General features: G+C 50.8%; 1 protein-coding gene across 6 annotated transcripts in view; it reads left to right on the top strand.

The window, feature by feature from the left end:
- The window catches only part of TTC23 (tetratricopeptide repeat domain 23), a 28,548-nt gene extending 1,418 nt beyond the window's left edge, over window positions 1–27,130 (top strand). The window contains exons 3-13 of one of the 6 annotated variants that reach the window (XM_079763841.1): window positions 568–691; window positions 2,636–2,786; window positions 3,420–3,545; window positions 8,103–8,280; window positions 11,857–11,958; window positions 12,396–12,501; window positions 16,999–17,126; window positions 17,582–17,731; window positions 20,910–21,032; window positions 25,243–25,325; window positions 26,609–27,130. In XM_079763841.1, the coding sequence (XP_079619967.1) occupies window positions 568–691; window positions 2,636–2,786; window positions 3,420–3,545; window positions 8,103–8,280; window positions 11,857–11,958; window positions 12,396–12,501; window positions 16,999–17,126; window positions 17,582–17,731; window positions 20,910–21,032; window positions 25,243–25,325; window positions 26,609–26,726 (1,389 nt within the window). In that variant the 3' untranslated portion in view covers window positions 26,727–27,130. Of the gene's footprint in view, window positions 1–567; window positions 692–2,635; window positions 2,787–3,419; window positions 3,546–8,102; window positions 8,281–11,047; window positions 11,589–11,856; window positions 11,959–12,395; window positions 12,502–16,998; window positions 17,127–17,581; window positions 17,732–20,909; window positions 21,033–25,242; window positions 25,326–26,608 lie in introns of those variants that run through there. The other 5 variants (XM_079763842.1, XM_079763843.1, XM_079763846.1 and 2 more) reach the window with 5 other exon arrangements.
- Window positions 27,131–27,467: the final 337 nt, after the last annotated feature.

Raw genomic sequence — 27,467 nt, 5'->3', positions numbered from 1 at the left:
AGTGCAATTGAAACTTCATGGCCCATGCGCAGAAGTCGGTTTTCAGCTCTCAAAAGAAATTTCAATTGTTGTACTGTTGATATTTGGCTCTGTTGACTAATGAGTTTGCCGACCACTGGCTTAGGTTATGTTCCCAAGAAAATGTGTATATATATATACACAATGGAATATTATTCAGCCATAAAAAGAAGGAAATTCTGCCCTGGCCAGTGTTGCTCAGTGGTTGAACGTCGACCTGTGAACAAGGAGGTCACTGTTTGATTCTCCGTCAGGGCACATGCCGGGGTTGTGGGCTCCATCCCCAGCAGGGGGCATGCAGGAGACAGCCGACTGATGATTATCTCTTACTAGAGGCCCGATGCACGAAATTCCTCAGCCCTCGCAGCCCCGGCTTTGTCCGGAAGGACATCCAGAAGGTCATTCGGCTGTCTGGTCTAATTAGCATATTACAGTTTTATTATTATAGATTGATGTTTCTCTCTCTCCCTCTTCATTCCTCTCTGAAATCAATAAAAATATACTTAAAATAATTTTTTTAACGGTAAGCCTGTTTTCTTTTCCTTACAGTATAAGCAGGCGATCCAGGAGCTTGTACGCTGCGTAGCATTGACCAGGATCTGCTATGGCAGCTACCACTGGAAACTAGCAGAGGCGTACGTTAATCTGGCTCAAGGCTACCTCCAGCTGAAAGGTGAGCTCAGCTCAGACCCAGGAGGCTCAGTTGGTTGGATTCTGCTTTTTTCCCCCCAAATTGGACTCACATGTAACTGCAGGGATTAAATTATCCTGATCATTCTCCTCTGCACACATTGGGAAGCCATCTCCCTTCACATAGAGTCAATAAGAGTTTTTTATATATCATGTATAAAAAAAGAGAAGGAAGATTTGGGCCCTTGGAGGTTTGTTTTTTAGGGTGTTAATAGTAGGGTTCTTGGGCCCAGCCGGCGTGGCTCAGTGGTTGAGCATCGACCTCTGAACCAGGAGGTCACAGTTTGATTCCCGGTCCAGGGCACATACCCCGGTTGCAGGCTCGATCCCCAGTGTGGGGCGTGTAGGAGGCAGCCGATCCATGGTTCTCTCTCATCTTTGATGTTTCTATCTCTCTCTGCGTCTCCCTTTCTCTCTAAAATCAATAAAAATATATTTTAGAAAAATTGATAAATAAGAAGACCATTTTCAGGGAGAAATGATCTTATCTCGACTACAGGGTGGGGGGGGGCGGGGGGGAGTGGATTTCATCTTCAGTACTAGGTATAAAACACTTTGGTTGCTACCGTTATGGCAGTACTAGAAGCCCGGTGCACGAAATTCGTGCACGGCGGGGGGTTGTCCCTCAGCCCAGCCTGTACCCTCTCCAATCTGGGATTCCTGGAGGGATGTCCGACTGCCCGTTTAGGCCCGATCCTGGTGGGATCGGGCCTAAACGGGCAGTCGGACATCCCTCTCACAATCCAGGACTGCTGGCTCCCAACTGCTTGCCTGCCTGCCTTCCTGATTGCCCCTAACCGCTTCTGCCTGCCAGCCTGATCACCCCCTAACCACTCTGCTGCCAGCCTGGTTGATGCTTAACTGCTCCCCTGCCAGCCTGTTTGCCCCCAACTTCCCTCCTCTGCCAGCCTGGTCACCCCTAACTGCCCTCTACTGCAGGGTTGATCACCTCCAACTGCCCTCCCTTGCAAGCCTGGTCCCTCACAACTGCCCTCCCTTGCAGGCCGGGTGCCTCACAACTGCCCTCTCCTGCTGGCCATCTTGTAGTGGCCATCTTGTGTCCACATGGGGGCAGGATCTTTGACCACATGGGGGCAGCTATATTGTGTGTTGCAGTGATGATCAATCGTATATTACTCTTTTATTAGATAGGATAGAGGCCTGGTGCATGGGTGGGGGCCAGCTGGTTTGCCCTGAAGGGTGTCCCGGATCAGGGTGGGGTTCCCTTGGGGTGTGGGGCGGCCTGAGCGAGGGGCCTGTGGTGGTTTGCAGGCCGGCCACGCCCCCTGGCAACCCAAGGGGAGGCCCTGGTATCTGGAATTTATTTTCCTTCTACAATTGTAACTTTGTAGCCTGGAGCGGAGCCAAGCCTGGGGCTCCGGCAGCCATTTCTGTGGCAGTTAATTCACCTTCTACAATTGAAACTTTGTTGCCTTAAGCGGGTGAGCCTGGCCAGGGTGTGCGGAAAGCTTTGCTTCCCCTGTTGCCGCCGGCAACCCTGGCTTGCTCTCTCAAGCTCCATTCTGCCGCCATTTGTTTGAATTTGTTTACCTTCTATAATTGAAACTTTGTAGCTTGAATGGAGGCTTAGGCCTGCAATGTCTATGGAAAGCTTGGCTTCCTCTGTTACCTGGGAAACCTTGCTCTCTGTGGCTGTAGCCATCTTGGATTGGGGTTAATTTGCATACTCGCCCTGATTGGCTGGTGGGCGTGGCTTGGCTGGTGGGCGTGGCTTATGGAGCGGAGTGATGGTTAATTTGCATATTACCATTTTATTAGAGAGGATTTCCTGCTGCCCCGGGACCTCTCCCCTTGATAGTGAATAGGTCAAGGAGGCCTCATTGGATTCCCTGACCGTAAGTGACTAACTATATTCTGGCCTACTGGGATGATAGAGAAATTGAGACTTCCTCTTCCTTGTCGCCAGGACTGTCCCTGCAGGCCAAGCACCATGCAGAGAAAGCCAGAGAAATCCTCACCAACTCCATCGTGCCTCCCTATGACGACAACACGGATGTTTTCCGGTGTTCCATTGAGCTATTTCATACGCTGGGGAGAGCCCTACTCTCCCTTCAGAAGTATCCTTTTGGCCCTTGTCGGTGTGGCTCCGAGCGTTGGCCTGCAGACTGAAGGGTCTTGGGTTGGATTCTGGTCAAGGCCATGTACCTCGGTTGCAGGCTAGATCCCCGGCCAAGGTTGGAGCTTGTGTGGGAGGCAACCAATCAATGTGTCTCTCTCACATCAATGTTTCTCTCTGTCTCTCCCCCTCCCTTTCATTCTCTCTAAAAAAAAAAATCTATGGAAAATATCCTGGGCTGAGGATTAACAATAAAAAAGTATCCTTTGGCCTCTGTTTACAAAGAGACATACTGTTCATGTTCCTTATATTTAACTAGAGGCCCAGTGCACGAAATTCGTGCACGGGTAGGGTCCCTAGCAGCTGCCGGCCGGGACCTTCCTCCCCCCAGCTGCCTGCCACCACCACCGCCAGCTGGGGTCTCCCTTCCTGCAGTTGGCCGGCCTGCCCCACCCCCTGTTCGAACTCCTGCTGGAGGGGACAATTTGCATATTAGGCTTTTATTATATATGATTCTCAAAGCTGACAGATGACCCGGGAAGGGTGATGGGAAGTGTATAGAGAGCCCAGGATGTCCAGGAACTCGGGTCCCGGAATCTAGAACCAAGGGTCATGTTTCCTGAACGCGGCTCAGATTTAAGGAGGCCGCAGAGAACTTGGCGAAAGCAGAGAGGCTTTCAAAGGAGCTGCTGCGATGTGGGAGGATCGTGAAGGAAGAGTGGATAGAAATCCAGGCTCGGATCAAACTGTCATTCGCGCGGTAAGTTTCCAGTGCGGGACTTTTCGTGAGCATTGACGGCTGGCGGTTCTTTGCGGGAAGACTCTGTCTCCAGGCAGGAAGTTTCTTGTTTTTTAAATCTGCCTTTATTGATTTCAGAGAGGAAGGGAGAGGGAGTGAGAGAGAGAGAGAAACATCAATGATGAGAGAGATTCATGGATCAGCTGCCTCCTGCACGCCCCCTCCAGTTTTTAGTATCTATAATTTAGTGTATAAATTACCTTTTAATTAAGCCAATGATTATTCACGTGATCTGTGTTTTAGTTTGAAGATATATGAGATTTTTTTTTTCAGGGTGTTTGGATGCTATTCCTGTCTGATTTTATGGTATTATAGACAGAAACGTATTTGTATGGTACGGACCCTGCAATTTTTTACTGACGCTTCCTTTGGGATCTAGTCCAGGGCCAAGTTTCTGGAAGGTTCCTAGGGAGCTATTTGTCGTGTTTAAGGTTGCAATAAGTCTGCCTTAGGGTGACTCAGATTTATATTTTTGTTTATCTTTTGCAACTTTGATATATTAGTTTTGAAGATAAGCGCACTTGAATTTTGATGCACGATTATTGGGCTGTTTGGCGCTGTCCATGGTTCTGCCAGTCATTGTTTTACGTAGTCTATACATTCTGTTGGGTGGGAGGTTAAAACAGCAGCATATCTTCTTTATTATTTTTATTTTTATTTCTTAACTTAGAGCGAGAGAGAGAGAGATTGATGAATTTCAGAGGGAAGGTGGGTGGATGGGGAGAGACTATTGGGGAGCTTATATGCATACATATATGCATAACCCATGGACACAGACAATAGTGGTACAGGCCTGGGAGGGGCGGGGCCAGGATGGATGGGGAGGTCAGTGGAGGAAAAAAGGGGGGACATCTGTAATACTTTCAACAATAAAGGTAAATTTGAAACACTAAAATAAAAAATAAATAAATAAATAAGTTGATGGTTACCTCTGGCAAGAAGGTCGAATAGATAAAACTGTGATATGTTCATCCAAAGAAAATGATCAGAGTGTTCCTATGGTTGACGTCTTGAGTCACTCTCACGAGCAGTGTTTGTGAAAGAAGCCAGACCCCCAAAGAACTCATCATACCGTCTGATCGCACGGGTGTAACAGGAGATGGTAGTGGTTGCAAAAGGCTACTAGTCCAGAATTGCTCCCTGCCCGGAAGTAGGCGTTCTATCGTGCACTGTAAGACAGGACACATGCAGATCAGAGGCCCCGGATCTGATGTTTGTTGCCATCTGTTGAGATGTGACTAATGTCATTTGTGCTTAATATTGAACAACGTTGCTGCCAAGTCAAATAGATGCCTTCCTTCCTCCACCCAGAATCCGGCACCTCCTCCCGGAGTGCTTTCCAGACAAGCAGTACCAAATCTCGCCAGCAGGTGGCGGGCCTCGCACGCATCTGTCCTTGAATTCCTAACAAATGAGTCCCCTTTCTCAGCTGTCCTTGTATTTAGGGGAGTTGTTTTAAACTTCGCCACTTCTTTTTCCATGCTGAATCTTCACCTTGACCCAGTTCCTACAACTCGCATGTTTCAACTAGTGGTTTCCATTCAATCCCTCGGCTTTGTTTCCTGGCTGAAGTGTGAATGTTCTGCCCAAACTGATCTGCTCTAGAAAGCAACAAGGCTTTGCCCTGGCCGGCCGGTGTTGCTCAGTGGTTAGAGTGTTGGCCCGTGCACCGAAGGGTCATGGGTTCCATTCCCATCAAGGGCACGTACCTTGATGGTTGCAGGTTTGATCCCCGTGAAGGAGGCAGCCAGCCAATCAAGGTGTCTCTCTCCCATCGGTGTTTCTCTCTGTGTCTCTCTGCTCTCCCCTCCGCCCTGCTCTTCCACTCTCTCTAAAAATCAACAGAAAAAATATCCCCGGGTGCAGATAAAACAAAAAAGAAAGCAAGGAGGCTTTGGTTTTGTGCATTTCTGTAGTCACAGTCACAGCCACCAGGGCCAGGCCTTGGAGGTGGAAGGCCAGGATAATCCCTCGGGCAGCTCTCACGGGATTTGCATTTCTCTTAAAAGGGTATCTTTTAGGTGCATCCACCTCCTCCATCTGCCTCGCCTTTTATGGTGCCCATCGGGCCAGGCCAGCTCTCGCCTCCTTGGGCAGGCAGATGCGTGCTGCAGAGTGACTCATGCTCCAGCCTCCCAGCCCTAACTGGGGCCTGCAGCTCCGTCCCGTGTACCTGTCCGCGTCCCTCCCACCACCATTCCATCCAGTCATGCTTACTCACTTTGGAGAGAGAATCCAGCCATGTGTTTTGATTCCTGCAGGTTTGTTGTTGTTGTTGTTGTTGTTATGTGTTTTGTTAATCCTCACCCAGGATATTTTTCCATTGATTTTCAGAGAGAGCGGAAGGGAGGGGGAGAGACAAAGTGGATTGAATGGTCCCTTCTCGGGAACATGAGAGTAAAACTTGTAAATCGCCTCCTGACTTTGCCTCTTAGACACGCCGTTCCCCTGACCCCTCTTCCGCATGTCTCTTTGGGCACACGCACAACGTTATCTCTGAGGTGTGTGCCCAGAGTGGGACTGCGGTATGAGAGCCCGGCTGGCGTGGCTCCGTGGTTTGAGCGTCGACCTATGAACCAGGAGGTCACGGTTCGATTCCCAGTCGGGGTTCAATCCCCAGTGTGGGGTGTGCAGCAGGCAGCCAATCAGTGATTCTCATCATTGATTCTCTCTCCCTCTCCATTCCTCTCTGAAATCAATTAAAAAAAAAAACCACAAAAATACAGTATGAGAGATGTTTTCTGAGCAGAGGGGTTCCCAATTCTGGGGAAGCACAGTGAAGTGTTCACAGAGGCACCCCACTCAGTCTAGGACGTTAGACCAGAGCCAGGACTAAGATGAGCAATGGAAAAAGATCCTGGGGTGAGGATTAACAAAACACACACAACAACAACAACAAAAAAACCTGCGGGAATTGGAACACATGGCTGGATTCTCTCTCCAAAGTGAGTGCCCAGGACACGCACGCCATTTAAGGAGCCTTGGAAACGAGAGGCCGATTCTCGCCTCCCTTGGCAAATGCTTCATCCTTTATGAGCATGAGAGGAAGAAGGTGATTTTTTTTCCCCCTTTACTCAAATATCTGTGGTATTGTCTGAGTTCTCGAGGTTCAATTCGGTGGAAAGAATCTGCAGTCATTTTGAAACTATGCGACTTGCTCTAGATTCTAGCCCAGAGGTTGGCAAACTTTTTCTGTAAAGTAGGGGTGGGGACTTTTTTTTCTACCGTGGGCCATTTGGATAGTTAAAACATCTGCGGGCCGTACAAAATTATCATCTTAAAAATCAGCCTGCTCTATTTGGTCAAGCATTTAATTAACTCACCCCTAATGCCTTGGCAGGGCCAGACCAAATGATTTCAGGGGCCTTATATGGACGGTCCCCACCCCTGCTGTAAAGGCCCAGGCAGTAAGTATTTTATGCTTCATCGGCCACAGGCAAAAGCAGCCGTGGACAATATGTAAACAAGTGGGCGTGGCTATGTGCCAATAAAACTTTATGTGTAAAAACAGTACATTTGACCCAAAGGCCATAGTTTGCTGACTTCTGTGTTCAATTATGTAATCTTTATGTAACCTTATTTTTCAGCTAAGTGATATGTTACCAACCCTATGTTTCAAAGCCTCTTCAAAATCCAATTATTATATTCTAAGCTTTTTTTTAAAAAAATATTTTGATTGAAAAGAGAGAAACATCAGTGATGAGCGAGAATCATGGATCGGCTGCCTCCTGCACGCCCCCCCACTGGGGATCGAGCCCACAATCCAGGCATGTGCCCTGACCAGGAATTGAAATGGCAGCGCCCAACCAACTGAGCCACACCCACCAGGGCTAAATATCTCTTTATGCGTTTGTGTACATATAGATTAGATATAAAGTTTTTGTATAGCATGCAAAGTTATTTTTGTAATTTGCTTTTTCGCTTAGAATAGGTAGTAGATGTGCTTCCATATGGGTAAATATGGATCGACATTACCTGTAATGGCTAAGTGGCATTCCGCGGTGTATGGATGTACTTACTGTAACCTGCTTGGACAATTGCCTGTTGGTGCAATTTAAGTGCTTTGTTCTTTTCCACTAGTACAGAGAATGCTTAGGTAAGCATTCTTTCATGGAGATCTTCTTGTCTTGCCAGAGTACCTCTTCAAGATAAATTACTATTGGGCCCCCCCAGGCCAGCGTGGCTCAGTGGTTGAGCGTCACCCTATGAACCAGGAGGTCACAGTCCGCTTCCCAGTCAAGCCATATGCCTGGGTTGAGGGCTCGATCCCCAGCGGGGGCGCATGCAGGAGGCAGCTGATCCATGATTCTCATCATTGATATTTCTATCTCTCTCTCCCTCTCCCTTCCTCTCTGAAACCCATTAAAAAAAATTTTTTTTTTTTTAAAAGTCATAGCTGGCTAGGAAACGAACCTGGACAACAGGGGTCGGAGAGCCAAATCCTCACCACCCAGACCACCTGTATTCCCAGCAATTTCCATTGTAATTATTGTAAAAACCGTCACTCTGATGTTTTAGGATGTATCAAGGCCGGAGGAAATCCGAAGAAGCTCTGCCCCACTACCAAGAGGCTCTGGAGCACACGGAGAGCAGCAGAGGAGAGAAGAGTCTGGAATGCGTGCCGGTGCTGAGGGAGCTGGCAGGCGCAGAGCGGGCCCTGAGGCTCCACGACGCGTCCATCAACCACTTCCTGCAGGTGAGCCGCAGCACGCCGGCTGCCAAAGCTGTTCCAGACCCAGCGCTTTTCTCTTTCCTTTTTCATATTTTTTTATTGATTTCAGAGAGGAAGGGAGAGAGAGAAACATCAATGATGAGAGCGAATCATGGATCGGCTGCCTCCTGCACGGCCCCCACTGGGGATCGAGCCCACAACCCCGGGCACATGCCCTGACCGGGAATTGACCCATGATCTCCTGGTTCATAGGTCGATGCTCAACCACTGAGCCACACCAGCCAGACCACCATCATGCTCTTTTTAAATGGACCTTTCTAACCCAGGACCCTTCAGTCTGTGGGCCGACGCTCTAACCTCTGAGCAAACCGGCCAGGGCATACTTGTCAGGTTTGACCGGTGACTTTTCTTGTTGTTTACTCTTGAGGTTCAGAAAGATTAGAGAGTTGCAATAAAGACTTGCCGATTCCTGTTCAAGGGGTCCCTTGGTGAAGTCAGAATAGCATGGGATTTGGAATGGGAAGATCTGACTTGGAGTTCCGATGCTTCTGTTTGATGAAAGAAGTCACTTAACCCCTCAAGCAGAGAAAAGGAAAGGGAGAGAGACCCTCAGCCACTTCACAGAACCGCTCACGGGTTCAAGTTGGACAGGGCTTTGTGAGCCAGTGGGCGTGTTCCCAGCACAAGCTCCTCTTATGTGTCAGCGGCCGTCATTAGACATTGATCATGCCCCCCTTTTCTCTGGGGACGTCCCCTGAGACAGAAAGGTCCAATGTGGCCGAAGCTCTCCGAGGGAGCTCGTGCCTCCGAGCCATTTATCAGACGCACACAGAGAAAAGGGGGTTTATTACTTCCCGTCTTGTTTTTCACTCCGCATTCCTTCGCGGTGACCAGCACCCAGAGAGAAAAGACCTTTCGTTTTCTGCAGAATGTAGAACAGTCCCCAAGCCTTTCAGGAACGGACCCAAGCAAGCGGAGAAAAATAGAGCCAGCCCCACTGAGCCACCGCGGGTGGACTCGAACCCTGACCTCCTGGTTCATAGGTCAGCGCTCAGCCACTGAGCCACGCGGGTGGGCGCCTGTCGGTATTTCCGAGAGGATAAGGATACACGGGAAACAGTGGACAGCAGGGAGCTGTCCGGAATCAGACTGGGAGTGGGGAGAAGAGAGAGTGCGGCTTACAGACAGCAGGGAGGGGGCATTAAAGTTGTTGTTTAGTCTTTCCTACCACTTAGGAGTTGTTGTTTTTTTTTGGTTTTGGTTTTAATATATTTTATTGATTTTTTTATAGAGAGGAAGGGAGAGGGATAGGGAGTTAGAAACATCAATGGGAGAGAAACATCGATCTGCTGCCTCCTGCACTCCCCCTACTGGGGATGTGCCCGCAACCAAGGTACATGCCCTTGACCAGAATCGAACCTGGGACCCTTCAGTCGCAGGCCGATGCTCTATCCACTGAGCCAAACCGGTCAGGGCACCACTTAGGGTTTTTAAAGTGACAGGCCAGTATTAGCGTTCCTATCTAAAAGCCTAGTTAAGTGTTAAGAGAACACCTACTTGCTACCAAACCTGGACAGAAAACGCAAGCCCCCGACACATCTATTTTGGTGCTAACCCTTAGCGGAGTGGGGGGCAGGGCCTTCTCTCGCCAGCCCTTTGGAGGAGCTAAAATTGACCCCTGGAGAGCTGCCACGGAGGACTCTCTCCGGCTATTAAAAGAAGCTGGCTCAGGCCGGGGCCCTGAGAACTCGGTTTTCTACGGCCACGGGCACCCTGCGACTTCCCTTCCAGCCACTGCCCCGGGGACTCCCAGCTGCGTCTTGCTCTTAGCCGAGGTTCCCCCTCCCCCCCACCGCCCTCCCCGCTGCCCCGATGCCCCTGTGGTGTGTGCGGCCCTGAAAACCTTCCCTACAGTGAGCCCAGGGCAGAATCATCAACATGATCCGTTGGCATGGGGAGCGGGGCAGGCTCGCCTCTCGCTCTCCTCCTCTCCCCACACACTGACCACCAGACCCCTTGCCTCCATCCCTGCGGCTCCTGCTGTCTTCACTTACAGGGCGTTGCTTTCCGGGGCGCCTGCTGTTTGAAAAGCATCTCCAGTCGGCCCTTCAGGCCAGATGGGGTGCGGGGCGGGGGGGTGGGGGGGGATGACTAATCGGGGCGTTGCCAAGACCACTTTCTCCCATTTGTCTCTATCCTTTAATAACAAAAGTAGTTCCCAAACAAGGGATGTCATTAGCATTTAAGAATATGAAATTCTGATGGTTCTAACACAGCAATGAGAGTCATGACCAGCAACCTTGACGTGGAGTAGCCCCGATCATAAAAAGTCTAGAGCTACCTACCGCCCACTGCCCAGCCGGTGTGGCTCAGCGGTTGAGTATTGACCCGTGAGCCAGAGCCAGGAGGTCACGGTTCGATTCCCAGTCAGGGCACATGCCAGGGTGGCAGGCTCGGCCCCCAGTGTGGGGCGTCCAGGAGGCAGCCGATCCATGATTCTCTGTCATCGTTGATGTCTCTCTCTCTCTCTCTTCCCCTTCTCTCTTCTCTGAAATCAATAAAAACATGTTTTTTAAAAAGTATATATATAAAGTGTGCAGCTCCAATATCAGTTGTTGTTCATCTGTTTGGCCTGCTGTTTCTCCTTGAAACGCGTGGGATTCTGGTCTTGGTGTTCTGGCGATTTATTGGGCGCTATCTGCCCGCTCACGGCAGTGCATTGTGTGACTTGGTGTTTTCTGTCTGTTTCTTCCTGTACCGCCCTGCTTTCTGGCCCGCGCGTGTCCTGTAGCAGGCGACCTGTAAGTATACCTGTGTATCGGATGAATGGACCTGTGTTACTCATAGGCACTTGTAAACCCCCCCTGCTGATAGGCAGGCGAGAAGTGACTGGACCGTTTCGTCCACGCATGTATTTTACATGTTTTTCCGCGAAGCGATGCACTTTGTGTTTTGCTCGCGAGGGTTCGTTATTGCTTTACGTCCCCCCGGATGGCAGGGTTGTGTTTTTTCCCCGAAGGAATTTAAAAACCGGCTTGATTTTTAAGGACTGAGCTGTGCTCTGTGCCTGGGCCGCCCTCCCCGCCCAGTTTGCAGAGAATGCTGGCAGATGGACTCACTGGGACGAGGCATGGGGAGGGATCCAGGTTTCTGTGGGGGAGGCTGCTGACACGGGGGGGGGGGACCCCCGTGCTGAGCTGACCAGTGGATGGAGGGTCTGGGCTTGCCCACTTCCTCTGCACAGCACTGCCCCCCCCCCCGTTTTTTTTCTTTTTAAATCCTCACCTGAAGATATTTTTTCTATTGATTTCTAGAGAGTGGAAGGGAAGGAGCAGAGAGAGATGGAAGGGAGGGAGGAGGGAGAGGGAGAGAGAGAGAGAAACATCGACATGAGAGACACTGATGGGTTGCCTCCTGCACTTGCCCCTACTGGGGTTTGGGAGCCTGCAACCCAGATATGTGCCCATGACCAGGAATCGAACCCACTACCCTTTCGTCCCAGGGTTGATGCTCTAACCACTCAGCCAAATCCTCCATCGCAGCACTGACCCTTTTATTTATTTATTTTTAAATATATATTTTATTGATTTTTTTTTACAGACAGGAAGGGAGAAGGATAGAGAGTTAGAAACATCGATGAGAGAGAAACATCGATCAGCTGCCTCCTGCACACCTCCTACTGGGGATGTGCCCGCAACCAAGGTACGTGCCTTTGACCGGAATTGAACCTGGGACCTTTCAGTCCGCAGGCTGACGCTCTATCCACTGAGCCACACCGGTTAGGGCTGCACTGACCCTTTTAAATCCATCTCCTTCCTCCTGGAGACCCTCCCACCCCCTCTGCTGACACCCCTCTCCTCGGAGCAGAGCCTTTGAAATAATTTGCTTACCGATGGGCCCTGGCCTCTGGCCGCAGCCACAAGCCATCGGGACTCAGTGCCCCGTGCTTTCCCTCTCCCGCCACACAGCGCTTTTAGAATCCATCGCCCCCAGAGTAGGTCGCTGCTTCCACCTCCATCACACTGTCCAGCTGGCTAGAACGTTCCTCGGCTCCCTGCTTATCGCCACGGGGACAGTGCGTTCCCTGCCGCTGCTGCCAAGCGTGGAAACCAGCCTGTTTCTTCTTCCCACGGCGACAGGCGCATCTCATCGTCCTGAGCGGAGAGCCGTCCGCAGAGGAGGCCGGGGAGTCCGCCCACTGTGTCGCCCGCGCCGCCGTGGCTTCCGGGAGGCCCGAGCACCACGGTGAGAGCCAGCCTTCCGTGGGGGGGTGGGGGGGGGGTTGCGGGCAGGTGCTGCCTGCTGCCCGCCTGGCCTGCACACGTCTGGGCTTTGGGGATGGGCAGGGGGACGGAGCTGTGACGCAGGCCCTGCGGGGAGCGGCCGAGGCTCTATCCAGGCATCTGAGCATCCCCAGGTCCTTAGATGTCTCCCTGTGCGCCTTCCTCCAGTCTTTGGTTCTCAAATCCAGCGAATCTGCACCCGAACGTGGGTAGCAAAGAGCCCGAGGGAACCCGGGCTGGGCGCCCAGGGACGTCTGGTCTGCTTTCAGAGGTGATCAGTTTTTATTTTTGTTTATTTTTAAATATATTTTTTTTATTTTTTTATTTTTTAAATGTATTTTATTGATTTTTTACAGAGAGGAAGAGAGAGGGATAGAGAGTTAGAAACATCGATGGGAGAGAAACATCGATCAGCTGCCTCTTGCACACCCCCTACTGGGGATGTGCCCGCAACCAAGGTACATGCCCTTGACCAGAATCGAACCTGGGACCCTTGAGTCCGCAAGCCGATGCTCTATCCACTGAGCCAAACCGGTTTCGGCTAAATATATTTTTATTGATTTCAGAGAGGAAGGGAGAGAGAGAGAGATAGTAACATCCATGATGAGACAGTGATGGTAACATCATTGTCTCTCTCACATTGATGTTTCTCTCTCCCTCCCTCCCTCCCTCTAAAATTCAGTGGAAAAAATATCCTCGAGCAAGTCTTAACAACAACAAGAAAGTTAAGGCCAATAAATAGAAGGCAAAGATAAAAAAGAGTAATTAATGAGGGAAAAAATCTCCTCTGGGGAATCTTCCCTAGCCTGCTTGCTGATTGCCCATGCAAGGCATTGCCCTCTGATGAAAAAAATGCCCCTGGCCCAGCAGCCAGCGAGCATCACGCTAATCCCCTTGCCCCAAGCCTTCCCCGCATTCCTTATGCAGACAACGCTGCCCTAGAAGTCAGGCGGGACCCGGATTGCTTAAGGCCTCCCACGGCAGGCCCCCGGAATGCCATGAACCGGAGCCAGGCCGCCTTATCGACAAACTTGGTCTCAACAGCTCTCCCAGCCCCGCCTGCCAGGGGTCAGGGCTCTTAACTCTCCTTTCGAAGGATGTGAAGATGGAGTGGGTGGAAGCCAAGTACATGTCAGTGTAAACTTACTTCAAGAGGCCCAGCACGGGCGGCCTTGTTTGGAAGTGGCCCATCTGCCGCCGGGCGCCAGGGGGCCGGGCAGCGCCGGGCACATCCAAGCGGAACGGGCTGTGCCCCCTCAGAGCCTCGGGGGCGGGGGTGGGTCCCTCGCTCTGTGGACCGGACTCATGAGCGTGGGGTGCATTCTTTTTTTTTCTTTTCTTTTTTTTTAAATCCTCACCCGAGGATATTTTTCCATTGATTTTTAGAGAGAGGGAAAGACAGAAACGTCGATGCAAGAGAAACACATCTATTGGTTGCCTCCTGCACGTGCCCCGACCAGAGCCCGGGTGAGGAAGAGGCAGGGAGGGGCCTGCAACCGAGGTACATGCCCTTGACTGGAATCGAACCCGGGACCCTTCGGTCCACAGGCCGACGCTCTGTCCACTGAGCCAAACTGGCCAAGGCTGGGGTGCATTCTTGAGGTACAGCTCCCTATGCACCAGTATGTTCCCGGCCCCCCCATGGCCTAGCCCAGTGGTCAGCAAACTCATTAGTCAACAGAGCCAAATATCAACCGTACAATGATTGAAATTTCTTTTGAGATCCAAATTTTTTAAACTTAAACTCTATAGGTAGGTACATTGTTATTAACTTAATTAGGGTACTCCTAAGCTGGCCTTTGCTAAAAACTCAAGGGGCCAAAGAGCCGCATGTGGCTCGCCAGCTGCAGTGTGCCGACCATGGGCCTAGCCTCTCCCACACTTTGCACAGTAGACAGGAAATATGTGAGTATCAGGACCCAGGCCCTGGATCTTGATGACGTCTCCTCTTTTTCACCCTACACACCCCGCCCTCTTCTCCACTCTCCCTCCTGGGCTGCCTCCTCCGCCTGCCCCAGGCTGGGCCCGCTCCCTGCTGTTGGGTTACTGATGCTCCTTGGTCCCGTGTGCCCTAGAGAAACCGGAAGTCGGGCAGCCCCTGGCGTCCTCGTGCACTCAGCTCCCACGGGCTCCTGACAGGTGACAGGGCCACCTGGGCGCAGCCTCCGTTAGGTGTCCTTCCCCTCTTCCCGTGGCCCTCCTGAGCTGCCCCTGCTGCTGGACACCCGTGGAAGCCAGTACTGGCCACACCCCCACCTCTCTCCCCTGCTCTTCCTTCCTCTCCTCTCCTTCCTTCCTCCCCGGCCTCCCCACCCTCTTGACCCCCCTGTGCTCTTCCTCAGGCCCATCTCTCAGTACAGAATGCCCAGCCAGCCCGAGCCAGTCCTGCTCTGAGCTCCCCAAGCAGATGTCAGCATCCATGTATATTTTTAAAATATGTTTTTATTGATTTCAGAGAGGAAGGGAGAGAGAGAGAAACGTCCGTGATGAGAGAGAATCCTGGATCAGCTGCCTCCTGCACGCCCCAGCCCAGCCCTGCGACGCCCTCCCGGCACGCCCCGCAGGATCTTAGTGGGTTCAGTCCGCCTGCTGGGTGACTGCTCCTCGGGGTTCATGCCAAGCTGGGCTCTAAGACTTTCCATTTTCAAATCCCCTGGGGTCCTTAATGCTTCAGTACAGAGTGCAGCCTTTCCCAAGACCTTCACAAAGGATCATTGTTGCCCGGTACACACAGGCCTCCCTTTAAGTGCACGCTGCCCAGAGTTACAGGAATTGTTGTTGTTTTAATCTGTTTTTAAAATATATTTTTATTGATGTCAGAGAGGAAGGGAGGGGGGGGGGGAGAGAGATAGAAACATTAATGATGAGAGAGAATCATTGATGCGCTGCCTCCTGCCCGCCCCCTACTTGGGGATCGAGCCCACAACCCAGGCATGTGTCCTGACCGGGAATCGAACCCTGACCCCCAGGTTGATGCTCAACCACTGAGCCACGCCGGCTGGGCTACAGGAATTGGTTTTAATTAAAGCCTCCTGCCCCGCCGGGTGCCCAGTCGTGACCCTGCATTCCTCATGTTCTCTGAGTGAAGTCACACAGACGGAACGGGGTCTGACGGGCAGTGAGGGGACCTTACACCGCCCTGCCCACGGGGACTTGCTTCCTCCCTCGCCCTGACCCACAGGCAGCCTGAACGTCCCATGGGAGTGAAAACAGGAGGAGATTGATGGCCTTGACCTGTGCCCCGAGGGCTCAGGTTTACAGCTAAGCCATGCTCCTCTGCTTTAGAAAGTGACTCATCCGCTGCCCAGGCCAGCGCATCGGGTTGCTGAAGATTCTAGAAGAGGTGTTCTGTTGGTGGTGGTGGTGTTTTTCTAGTGAGGGTTGTGTTTGTTTAAAATATTTTTAAAATATGTCTTTATTCATTTCAGAGAGGAAGGGAGAGGGAGAGAGAGATACAAACATCAATGATAAGAGAAAATCATTCATCAGCTGCCCCCTGCATGCCCCCTACTGGGCATTGAGCCCGCAACCAGGAATCGAACCGGCGACCTCTTGGTTCCTGGGTCGATGGTGAACCACTAAGCCACACTAGCCGGGAAAGATCCTTACTCTTCAAGAGGGCTTGGTTCCGTTCTTCGGCTCATTTCCGATTAGAAAACAGAACTCTCCGGCATACTCCACTCGTTGATTTTGAGACGTGGAATGTTGATGTCGGTAATGCCAACAGAAAAAATGCCACATCATGCCCCATTCGCTGTCATCCGATCATCAACACAGCAAAGTGAATACAGAGTTTGAGCATTAAATTGCGATGAGTCAGCTGCAAGTAAAAGGGAAGGAATACTTTCCAGGCAGTAGAATTTTCTCCTACCAAGAGAAAAACAAAGTGGAGTAATACTCTAGAAATGCACAGACACCACCACCCCCCACATTGGCTCAGTGGATAGAGCGTCGGTCCTTGGACTGAAGGGTTCCAGGTTCGATTCCCGGTCAAGGGCACAGACCTCGGTTGCAGGCTCCATCCCCGGCCTGGGTCAGAGTGCGTGCAGAAGGCAACTAATTGATGTGTTTCTTTCACATCAATGTTTCTCTGCCTCTGTCTCCTTCCCTTCCACTCTCTCTTAAAATTCAGTGGAAAAATATCCTTGGGTGAGGAGTAACAAAAAAGAAAAGAAAGAGGGGTCTCTTTAAGCTGGTATCTTGCATTACCGAATCCCTGGGAGAGCTAAGATGTCTCAAAAAAGCGAGGAAAGTAAATGGCCGTATCCTTCCGCAATCTGAATCTTTTCTGATGACACAGGCAGCTGAACGGGCAAACGACATTCTCCTCAACAGGGTTCAGGGTTCTCTTACCCAAGCTTATTTTCAGATAGTTCACCGCCCCTACAAGCGTCTCTGTGGTTTCCATTTCGAGTCCGAGAGCCATTTTCACAGTTGTTGTCACAATACTTTGCTTCAGATGTGGCTGAACGGTACTTCCGAGAGAGCCTGGCTCACCTGAAGGATGCAGAAGGGATGGGGAAAGCCAAGTTCCTCTCGGTTCAAGATGAATATTGCCATTTTCTGCAAGGCGCTGGGCAAGAAGAGGTGAGTGAGTTTGGGCCACAACTGGCCAGTTATCTGCATGGGCGACCCAGTTGATACCCAGAGGGCTACGCAACACCCTCACTCTTCGAGCATCCAGTAGGCGTCTACTTTGTGCAAGGCATGGATGAGGAAGGCCATGTGGCCACTGTCAGGCAGTGAGTTACATCATTTCTTTCTTTTTTAATATATATATTTTTTATTTCAGAGAAGAAGGAAGAGAGAGAGAGAGATGGAAACATCAATGATGAGAATCATTGATCGGCTGCCTCCCGCACGCCCCACACTGGGGATCGAGCATGTGCCCTGACCGGCAATCGAACCCTGCCCTCCTGGTTCCTAGGTCCACGCTTGACCACTGAGCTACGCCGGCCGGGCTACCTCGTTTTCTTAATGGGCACTGATCTTCATCAGCTTTTGAACATGTTTAACCAGACAGCTCTGTGTCCCTTTCACAGAGAGCGACCTCGATCCTGAGGGAGTCCCTGGAGGCCAAAGTGGGGGTGTTTGGTGACCTCAGTCCCGAGGTGGCAGAGACCTACCGGCTCCTGAGTGGCGCCGACCTGGCACAGGGGAACCACAGCGGGGCCCACAAGAAACTGAACAAGGTAAACCTGGAGCCGACACTAATGCAGAGAGAAGCCCTCCTCCCCTCCTCCCTCCCTCCCTGTGGGTCATCTCTCCCTCCCCATGCTCTCTCTATTTTTATATTTTTTAAAATATACTTTGATTATGGGAGAGGGAGAGAGAGATAGAAACATCAATGATGAGAGAGAATCATGGATTGGCTGCCTCCTGCACGACCCCACTGGGGATCGAGCCCACAACCTGGGCAGGTGCCCTGACCGGGAATTGACCCATGATCTCCTGGTTCATAGGTCGATGCTCAACCACTGAGCCACACCAGCCAGGCCACCATGCTCTTTTTAAATGGACCTTTCTAAGTGGTTTATTTAGGAAAGGTGACTTCACTTTCACAGTTGATCTAAACTAACACTTTTTCGGTAAAAGCTGCAGTAATCCTCTTATACAAATATGTATATATCTTTTACTGAATTATCAATTATTTTGCCATGTAAAAACATTTTTAATTTTTATGGAGTGCAATTTATTTATCTTTTATTTTATTGTACTCTCTCTGTGCACACAGTTTATAGAGGATTTTTTTTGTGTTCTTCTAGTACTTGTATATTTATTTCTTTTTTATTTGAATGTATTGGGGTGACATTGGTTAATAAAATTATATAGGTTTCAGAGGTACAGTTCTGTAACACATCATCTGTCTATTGTATTGGGTGGTCACCCCAAGTCAAGTCCCTTTCCATCACCAGTTTTTTCTTGAGTTTGGAGTTCATTTGTGTGGATGGTGTGAGGTACGGATCTAATGTTATTTTTTTTCTAAATGGCTACCCAGTTGTCCAGCACTTTTGTTAAAGAGCCCAGTGGTCTGAGATAACACCTTTACCATATGCCACATTTCCACATGAACTTGAGTCTCTTTCTGGATTTCTCTTCTGCTCCACTGACGGCTTTGTTTGTGTAAATGCCAGTTCCTCGTTGGTTTTAAATTTAGAGATTTCATAGCATGGTTCAATGGTGGGAGGACTAGACACCACTCGTGTGTCTCTGACTCTAGAATATCCGGTTTCCCCGGTGTTCTAGCATGTGTTGTTGTTGTTTTCTTCCCCATGAATTTTAGTGTTAACAACTTGTCTTGCTAGATACAACGTTTGGTGGTATTTTCTGGAGGATTGTGTTATTTATGAATGACCTTCAGGAGCACTGACATCTGTATGGTGTGGAGTCATTTTACTCAAGAGCAGGGATGTCATTATACTTGTTGATGTCCACTTTTGCATCATGTAGGCCCGTTTTTAAAGTGTCCCTTTATCCTGGGTTTTGCACATTTCTGACCAGGTTGATTTCTAAGCATTTCACCTTCTTTAATACTGTTGTCTATGGGGTTGTATTCGCTGTTATGTGTATGTGAAGACGATTGGTTTCTCTGTTAATTTTATATGCTGCTGCTTGCTTAAGGCTTTTCCTGCCTGAGTTAATTTGAGCCTTCTCTCAGGTTTCCAGGGCATATCCTGTTATATCATCTGCAAATCGTTTTACTTTCTGTTTTTCAGCTCTGGTGGCGCTGCCTGATTTCTCTTGTCTAATTGCACCGGTTCCTACCTCCAGGACAATAATGAATGGTAGTGGGGGTAGTAGGCGCCCTTGTCTTGTCCTGATCTTAGTGGACATGCCTCTAGTGGTTCTTCATTTAGTGGATGCTGGCTTTGGGACTACGGTTTCTATATTTTTATCATGTTAAGGAAGTAGACATCATGTGGTTTGTTTTGTTTTTTAACTAGAAATAAGTGTTGGATTTTATCAAATGTTTTTTTAGCATCGGTGGAGATAATCAGATGACTTTTTTTAGATCACTTAATATGGTATATTTTATTCTAGTATTAAACCAACCTTGCATTCCTGGAATAAATGTGCATGGTTATATTGAATTATATTCTTAATATGAGGTTGATTTTGCCTGCTAATATTTATTTTACGATTTTTGCACCAATATTTATAAGTGATATTTAAGTATCAATGTTATATTTGCTTCATAAAAATAATATGGAAGCTTACCTTTATTTTCTTTTTTTTTAACTTTTTATTGAATGTATTGGGGTGACGTTGGTTAATAAAATTATGTAGGTTTCAGGGGTACGGTTCTATAATGCATCATCTATGTATTGTATTGTGTGTTCACCACCCCAAATCAGGTCTCCTTCCTTACCTTTATTTCCTGTGCACTGAAGGAATTTATGCAGCGTTAAAACTATCGAGTGTTTGAAGTTTTGTACTTCTTGTGAAACTCTTTAGGCCTGGTGCTTCTTTTAGGAGGAAATTCCTTGACAATTTTCTGTATTATACAAAAACTTGATTTGTTGAAGCTTTTGATCTTTAATGGGGTCATTTTGGTGTATTTTTCTAGGTAATTGTCTGTTTCATTTACATTTTCAGATTGATTTGCATAGAGACTTGCAACATAGTCTCGTGAATTTTTTAAATTTCTATTTTTTAAATAGTTACATTCCCATTGTAACATCTCAGTTTTACATTTGGATTTCTCTTTTTTTCTAGACTGGGTTGCGGGGGAAGTAGGGAGAGGTTTAGGGAAGGGTGTTTAATAAGTAGTCCTGAAAAAGAGGGTAGCCTGGGGGAGGCCAGCATCCCCAGGTTGGAAATGGGGTGGAAGAGGAGGCGGGGGGCTGGAGAGTACAACCCACTGAAGAAGCAGAGAGTGCCTGGGGAGGACTGTCAGGGAGCACCAGGAAGACGTGGGCAGGGCTCGGGGTGCAGTTCCTAGGTTAAGGGGCTGAGACTTGATCCTTTAGGTGACTGTCCCAACGATGGGCTCTGAGGCCGAATCCAGCCCACTCCCAGCTTTCCTATGGCCCACGAGTTTACTCTTTTATTAATTTCTTTTTTATATATATTTTTATTGATTTGTGAGAGGAAAGGAGAGTGAGAGAGAAACATCAATGATGAGAGAGAATCATGGATAGGCTGCCTCCTGCACGCTCCCTACTAGGAGCCGAGCCCACAACCCGGGCATGTGCCCTGACCGGGAATCAAATCGTGACCTCTTGGATCTTAGGTCAGCGCTCAACCACTGAGCCACACCAGCCGGGCTGGCCCGCAAGGTTAAAATGGTTCCTACCGCCCGGCCGGCTGTGGAGGGGGATCCTGCCGCGCACCCATGATGCATCTGTCCTCTGAACATTTGTGTTGCAGTTGTCCTGGAGAAAGATGATGGTAGCTTGCTCCAAGACAGTGGCCAGGGGATGGAGCAGAGTCGTGGGGGAGTCGAGGGGTGTCGATAAGGATAGAGAGCTCACGGCACTTGGCAACGCAGAGGTGAGGAGTGAGGGCGCGGCCAGGCTTCCCAGGCCCGGGGAGAGCAGCGGAGTGAGAGGCAGCGCCTGGGCACCCGCCCCCCACCCCTTTCTCGCTCATCTCCATGTCCCTCCTGTGCACAGCTCAGAATGAGTGCTCCTCCAGGTAAGGGGGCTGCAGGGGTGTGTGTGCATGTGAGAGAGGAAGAGAGAGAGAGAGATGTACCACCATCACCTCCCCACCCGGTACTGCTCACCTGGCTGACCCCCACCCCACCCCCCCGCCCGCCATCCTGCGCGTCTCCACTCGAATGTGAGGCTTCACTGACCCAGGTACCCTCTGCCTCCACCGGCCTCCCCCTCAGTTCATTCTTTCACAGCCCGTGTTCTTTTCTTTTTTAAAAAAAAATATATTTATTTAAGATTTTATATTTGCTTCATAAAAATAATTTGGAAGCTTACCTTTATTCTCTTTTTTTAACTTTTTTTTTTTAATGTATTCTGGATACTCAGGACTTCAGGGTTTTGTCCACTTAAAGAAAAGTGAGAAACTCCCCCTCTCGAGGCTGGTTTCCAACAGGGGCTTCCCTGGAGGAATCGAGAAAGCCCAGAAAACCTTCCCCATGGCAGGGGGTGTTCTACCGCAGGGGCTTGGGGCCCTTTGACTTCGAGCAGCGCCTGGCGCCCGGTCGGTCCCGTTAACTTTTACCGGCTTTGTCTCCGTCGAGTCAGTGTCAATGTCAAGGTCTTGATCAAAAGAATCGAAGTGCATCCTTCGCGCCCAGTGCTTAAGCACATTTCCCCAAGAGCAGCAGAACATTGAAAAAGCCAACTTCTGGTTCTTAGAGTCACGTGGCTGCTCAGCTTCGGGCTCAGTTGCCCAGCTTCGTAAAAACACTTTCCGGGAAAAGCCAGGAAGGGGTTAGGTCGCTTTAGAAGAAAATCCATTTCCGTTCCCGGATGGACGGATGTTTCCTGTCTGGGCATCTGGAACGGCTGTCGTCACACAGGGATGACACGGACCGGGGTGTTTCTCTCTCTCCCGGCTGACATCCGGAGCATCTCTCACATCAGCTGGAACTTTGAGCAAATCTGCTTAGTGAGGATAAGTAGCCCTTTAAAAAAAATCAATTCATTCCAGGAAGACAGGAGTCCGGATCGGGGTGGAGGAGATGGGAGGGAGCTGGGGCTCACCTCTGTCTGGACTGATTCTCGGAAAGGGTCCTTTTATCCACCCACAATCCCCGCGCCCTCCTAACGTGGTGCCCGCCGGGAAAACGGTGAGCGCCCAAGGTCAGGGGTAGAGGAGGCGAGAGTTGGCAGAAGAATACCAGCTGCCTTCTCCTTCTCGGGGGCGGGTGCCTGAGCTCACTGTTGGATAGAAGACATAAAATGTGACCCACAGGAAGTGCCCGCTCCTGCCCGTGCCCGCCCCATACCGGGTGACTGCTACCCTGCACTTGACATCATTCCCACACTGTATTTTACTATGGTTTTCTTTTACGTGTTTTTTTAAGCTTCATATAAAATGTGCATATTTTATCTATATAATTTGCATTCATCTGCTATTTGCTCTTTTCTGCCTATAATCATGAGATTCATCTACATGGACACACACACACCAAACGTGTATGATATCACGCATGTACAATCCATGTGCATGTTACAGGTTAGTCGTCCATTAGCCGAGTTACCAAATGGCTCTATGACTCTCAGTCTGTATAAAGGCGTGCTTGCTCATTCATTTCTTTGACAGGCCTTGGTTTTGCCATTGTCAGGCGATTCGTTTTGCAATCCGACAGATGAAGGTTTTAGGTGGTTTCTGGTTACCTGTGAGATTGAACATGCTTCTCCGCTGTTCTGTTTTTCAAGGTCTTTGAATAATCCTGTCATATCTTTCCATCAGTGGTCTGTAGGGAGGTTGTGTTCGTTTCTCTCGTTACCTTGTGGGAGTTCTTGATCTATTCTGCATGCTGATCTTTTCTCCACTTTGTACAGTGTCTCCACCCCGCCCCCCCAAAAAAATCTTTTGGTTTGTCCAGATCTTGTCCAAGAACTACTTCTCCATAAAGGTCGGCTCCAGTATTTTCACCTAAAAGTTCCAAGTTCTGCATTTCGTACTTAGCTCTCCCATCAGCCCGGGGTTCCTTGCTGGGCTTGGCATGGGGCAGGGGTTCATTTCCTTCCAGTTCCATCCATTGACGAGCTCAGCTCTCCCTGGCCGACCCCTCAAGGTCACTTCTCTTCTGTCATCTGTCATGTTGGACTCTCTGCCATGTCCCATTGGTCTGCTGTCTCCCCCTGGATGAGAACGCAGTGCCTTCATTACTGGAGTTTCATGAAGGTGGTGATGGGAAAGCAGTTTCCTCCACCTGGCTCTTCTTCAAAATTACTTTGCCCGTTTGGGGGCACAAATTGAATCTTTATCTTCCCCTTGAGTTTTCCCTGGCCAGGTGCAAGCAGTCAAATGGCAGGATAATAAGCAGAATAAAGCTGAATATTTAACTCCTCAATAAGTGACTCCCTAGGAAATTGCTGTGATGTAATGATTACAGAAAGCCCATTGAAAATAGAACAATAGTTTGTTGATTTTGAGAGAGAGAGGAAGGGAGAAGAGAGAGTCATCGCCGTGAGAGAGTGTAACATGGATCGGCTGCCTCCTGCACGCCCCCCACTGGGGATCGAGCCCACAACCCAGGCATGTGCCCTGATCTGGGAATCGAACCGGCAACTTCTGGGTGCACAGGGCGACGCCCAACCAACTGAGCCACACTGGGCAGGGCACAACACTTTTTTTTTTTTTTAAACTTGTCTGGGCTGTAGCAAGGGTCATTCAAAAATAGAAACTGGACACCATCCTCTCATGAATACCAATTCTCTTGCCTTTATTTTTAAAAATAGTACTTTTGAAACATGTTTTTGCATGCAGGTTGTCACAGAGGGTTCTATAACAGTGCTAGAGCTGTACACTTGTTTCCAGGATCTCTCGGAACATCCAAGTTGAAGGTCAGACGGTCCCTAGCAATCGCAGTGAAGGTCAGACGGTCCCTAGCAATCGCAGTGAAGGTCAGACGGTCCCTGGCATTCACACTGAAGTTCACACGGTCCCTGGCATTCGTAGTGAAGGTCAGACTGTCCATAGCATTCACATTGAAGGTCAGACAGTCCCTGGCATTCACACTGAAGGTCAGACGGTCCCTAGCATTCAGAGTGAAGGTCAGACTGTCCCTAGCATTCACAGTGAAGGTCAGACGGTCCCTAGCATTCGGAGTGAAGGTCAGACTGTCCCTAGCATTCACAGTGAAGGTCAGACGGTCCCTGGCATTCACACTGAAGGTTAGACTGTCCCTGGCATTCACACTGAAGGTCAGACGGTCCCTAGCATTTTCAGTGAAGGTCAGACGGTCCCTAGCATTCACACTGAAGGTCAGACGGTCCCTAGCATTCATATGGAAGGTCAGATGGTCCCTGGCATTCACACTGAAGGTCAGACGGTCCCTGGCATTCATAGTGAAGGTCAGACGGTCCCTAGCATTCATATGGAAGGTCAGACGGTCCCTGGCATTCGCAGTGAAGGTCAGACGGTCCCTAGCATTCATATGGAAGGTCAGACGGTCCCTAGCATTCGGAGTGAAGGTCAGACGGTCCCTGGCATTCGCAGTGAAGGTCAGACGGTCCCTAGCATTCATATGGAAGGTCAGACGGTCCCTAGCATTCAGAGTGAAGGTCAGATGGCCTAGCATTCAGAGTGAAGGTCAGATGGTCCCTGGCATTCGCAGTGAAGGTCAGACGGTCCCTAGCATTCGGAGTGAAGGTCAGACGGTCCCTGGCATTCGCAGTGAAGGTCAGACGGTCCCTGGCATTCGCAGTGAAGGTCAGACGGTCCCTGGCATTCGCAGTGAAGGTCAGACGGTCCCTGGCATTCGCAGTGAAGGTCAGACGGTCCCTAGCATTCATATGGAAGGTCAGACGGTCCCTAGCATTCAGAGTGAAGGTCAGATGGTCCCTGGCATTCGCAGTGAAGGTCAGACGGTCCCTAGTATTCGGAGTGAAGGTCAGACGGTCCCTGGCATTCGCAGTGAAGGTCAGACGGTCCCTGGCATTCGCAGTGAAGGTCAGACAGGGGTCTGTGACTGAAGCAGTCTCTCTCCCATTCTCGGGAGCCTCGTCCTGCTGCTGCACGCTCTCCGGGACGTTTCCTCCCCTCACGATGACTGCTTGGTGTTCTGCAGTGTCTCCAGATTCAGACCCTCCTGTACGGACCGCAGGACAGGCGGACGCTGGCCACCCAGCAGGCCCTGGACGTGCTGTCCAAGTGAGTCGGCGTTCCCTCGCTGTTCCCCTGGGCCCCTCACTCCTCGGTCGTCCGGAACCTCCCAGGAAGCCGGTCTGCGGGGTTCTGGGGAACTGTCCGAGCGTGGAAAACTGTACCGACTTCCTGTTACTCAGACACCACGCAAGACCAGCTCCTTGGAAGCCCAGCTGTGAAATACCGTCCTTGCCCCGATCCCGAGGAGGAATTAGCTCTTGAAACAGGAGCTGGGATGTGTCCTCCTGCCGACCAGCCGCCTGCAGGTCACCTGGTCTTGCTGGGGGGTGCTGGCTCCCAGCACTGCCTGGGCCCGCTGGAACCTGCCTGGGGCTCCCCTGCGCTCTTGGGGTGCCCGTCGAGATGGGAGCCCGAGAGCCCTCTGACTTCACCCACATCTTTCTTTTCTTTAAGATTTAAATTCTGATTATATTTTATTTTTTAATGTATTTTTATTGATTTCAGAGAGGAAGGAAGAGAGAGAAAGAAACATCAATGATGAGAGAATCATTGATGGGCTGCCTCCTGCACGCCCCCCACTGGGGATCGAGCCCGCAGCCCGGGCATGTGCCCTGACCGGGAATCAAACCGTGACCTCCTGGTTCACAGGTCGAAGCTCAACCCTGAGCAAAGCCAGCCGGGCCGCCCACCTCTTTCTTAGAAGGCCCCACTTCTGCTGTGGAGGCTCCCCACCTCACACAGCCTGTGTTCCCAGAGGGCCCGTGGACCCGCTGCCAGATCCCCACTCATGGGAGCTCCCGATTGGGACACAGCCAGCGGGGGCGCTGTTCTGCGCTCCAGGCCCCTTACCACAGGGAAGATGAGCCACTAAGGCAGGGGTGGGGAACGTCCGGCCCAAGGGCCATATAAGACCCAGGAAACCCTTTGTTCTGGCTCTGCCAGGGTATTAGGAGTGAGTTAATTAAATGCTAGACCCCATATGTCAGGCTCACGTTTAAGCTGATCATTCTGTACGGCCGTGAAGGATGCTATAAACATCCAGATGGCCCTTGGCAAAGAGAAGTCCCCACCCCTGCACTAAGGCCTGCAGCCCGGCCTTCCTGCTCCTGTTCGGCTCCGAGGGAAGGGTCACAGGAGTGAGAAAGCACCTTGCCTTTTAGGTCCCCGTGCCGCGGTTCTCCTCCCACCCGCACCCCCTCCTGAGGCTCCTCCATGAAATCTAACCGGGAAGCTACCGGGCTGTCCCACAGCAGCCGGGGGGAGGGGGGAAGGCATGCGGGGCGGGGGTCCCACGGGCGCCCCACTCACCGCCCTCCGCTTGCTCGCAGGGCCCCTGAGATGGCCACCGTGAAGCTGAGGTCGGCCCCGAGAGCCAGACCGGCCTTCTGCACCGGAGCGGCCCAGCACGCGGCGCCCGGGAGGGCCAGGCCCCACGCGGCGGACTGAGACGCACCACACCCCAACGACAGCTGGGCAGGCCCGGGCGCTGGCTACACGCCTCCCCAACCGGGAGGTGGCACCAGCAGGCACCGTGCCAGTCCTCACGGCGGGCTGGGCCCCCGCGCCTCCGGGCCGTGCTGGCAGGGCGGGGCCTTTCGTGGCCTCTGGTGCGCCCATAAGCCGTTCCCTCTTTACCTCCGAAGTGGTGCTTCGTGCCAACCAACGCCTTTCCCCATCAGCACGACGGTGGCCCGAGGGCTCCTCTCCAAGAGGTCAAGGCTTCCCACGCGGGAAAGAGACGGCATCTCACTGCGCGCACACAGCCGCGGCCCCGGTCGGGGGTCCGATTTGGAGTTCAATTCTGGGAAAAGCCCTTTCTCACGGGAAGGGGATGGGGATGGAGAATAAAACGCTGATAAAAGGAGCTTGAAGGTGCTGGAGTCAGTATGTGTAGGCGGTGCTTCCCCCCCCCTTTGCCCCGGGCTGCAGGCTGGTGCCCTCGCCCCAACCCACTGTGGTTCCATCTGTGACAGGCCACCTCAAGAATCCATGGGGAAAACAAAGCAAAAGATCCGAGTGACAGGGTGCAGGGAGGCAGGGTCCCCTGTCCTCCTCAGGCGCGTGACAGTGACCACATAACGCCTCTCACACCCGCCCACCCCAGACAGGCCTGTGGCATGAAGGCCGCGTGGGAAGAAGCGGCAAGAGGCAGTCACCACTCGCCACGAGTCCCATTTCCTGCCACCA

The sequence above is a fragment of the Cnephaeus nilssonii genome, assembly GCF_951640355.1.
Source record: "Cnephaeus nilssonii genome assembly, chromosome: 24".
Taxonomy (NCBI): Eukaryota; Metazoa; Chordata; class Mammalia; order Chiroptera; family Vespertilionidae; genus Cnephaeus; species Cnephaeus nilssonii.
This window is presented reverse-complemented; position numbering and strand designations above follow the sequence as displayed.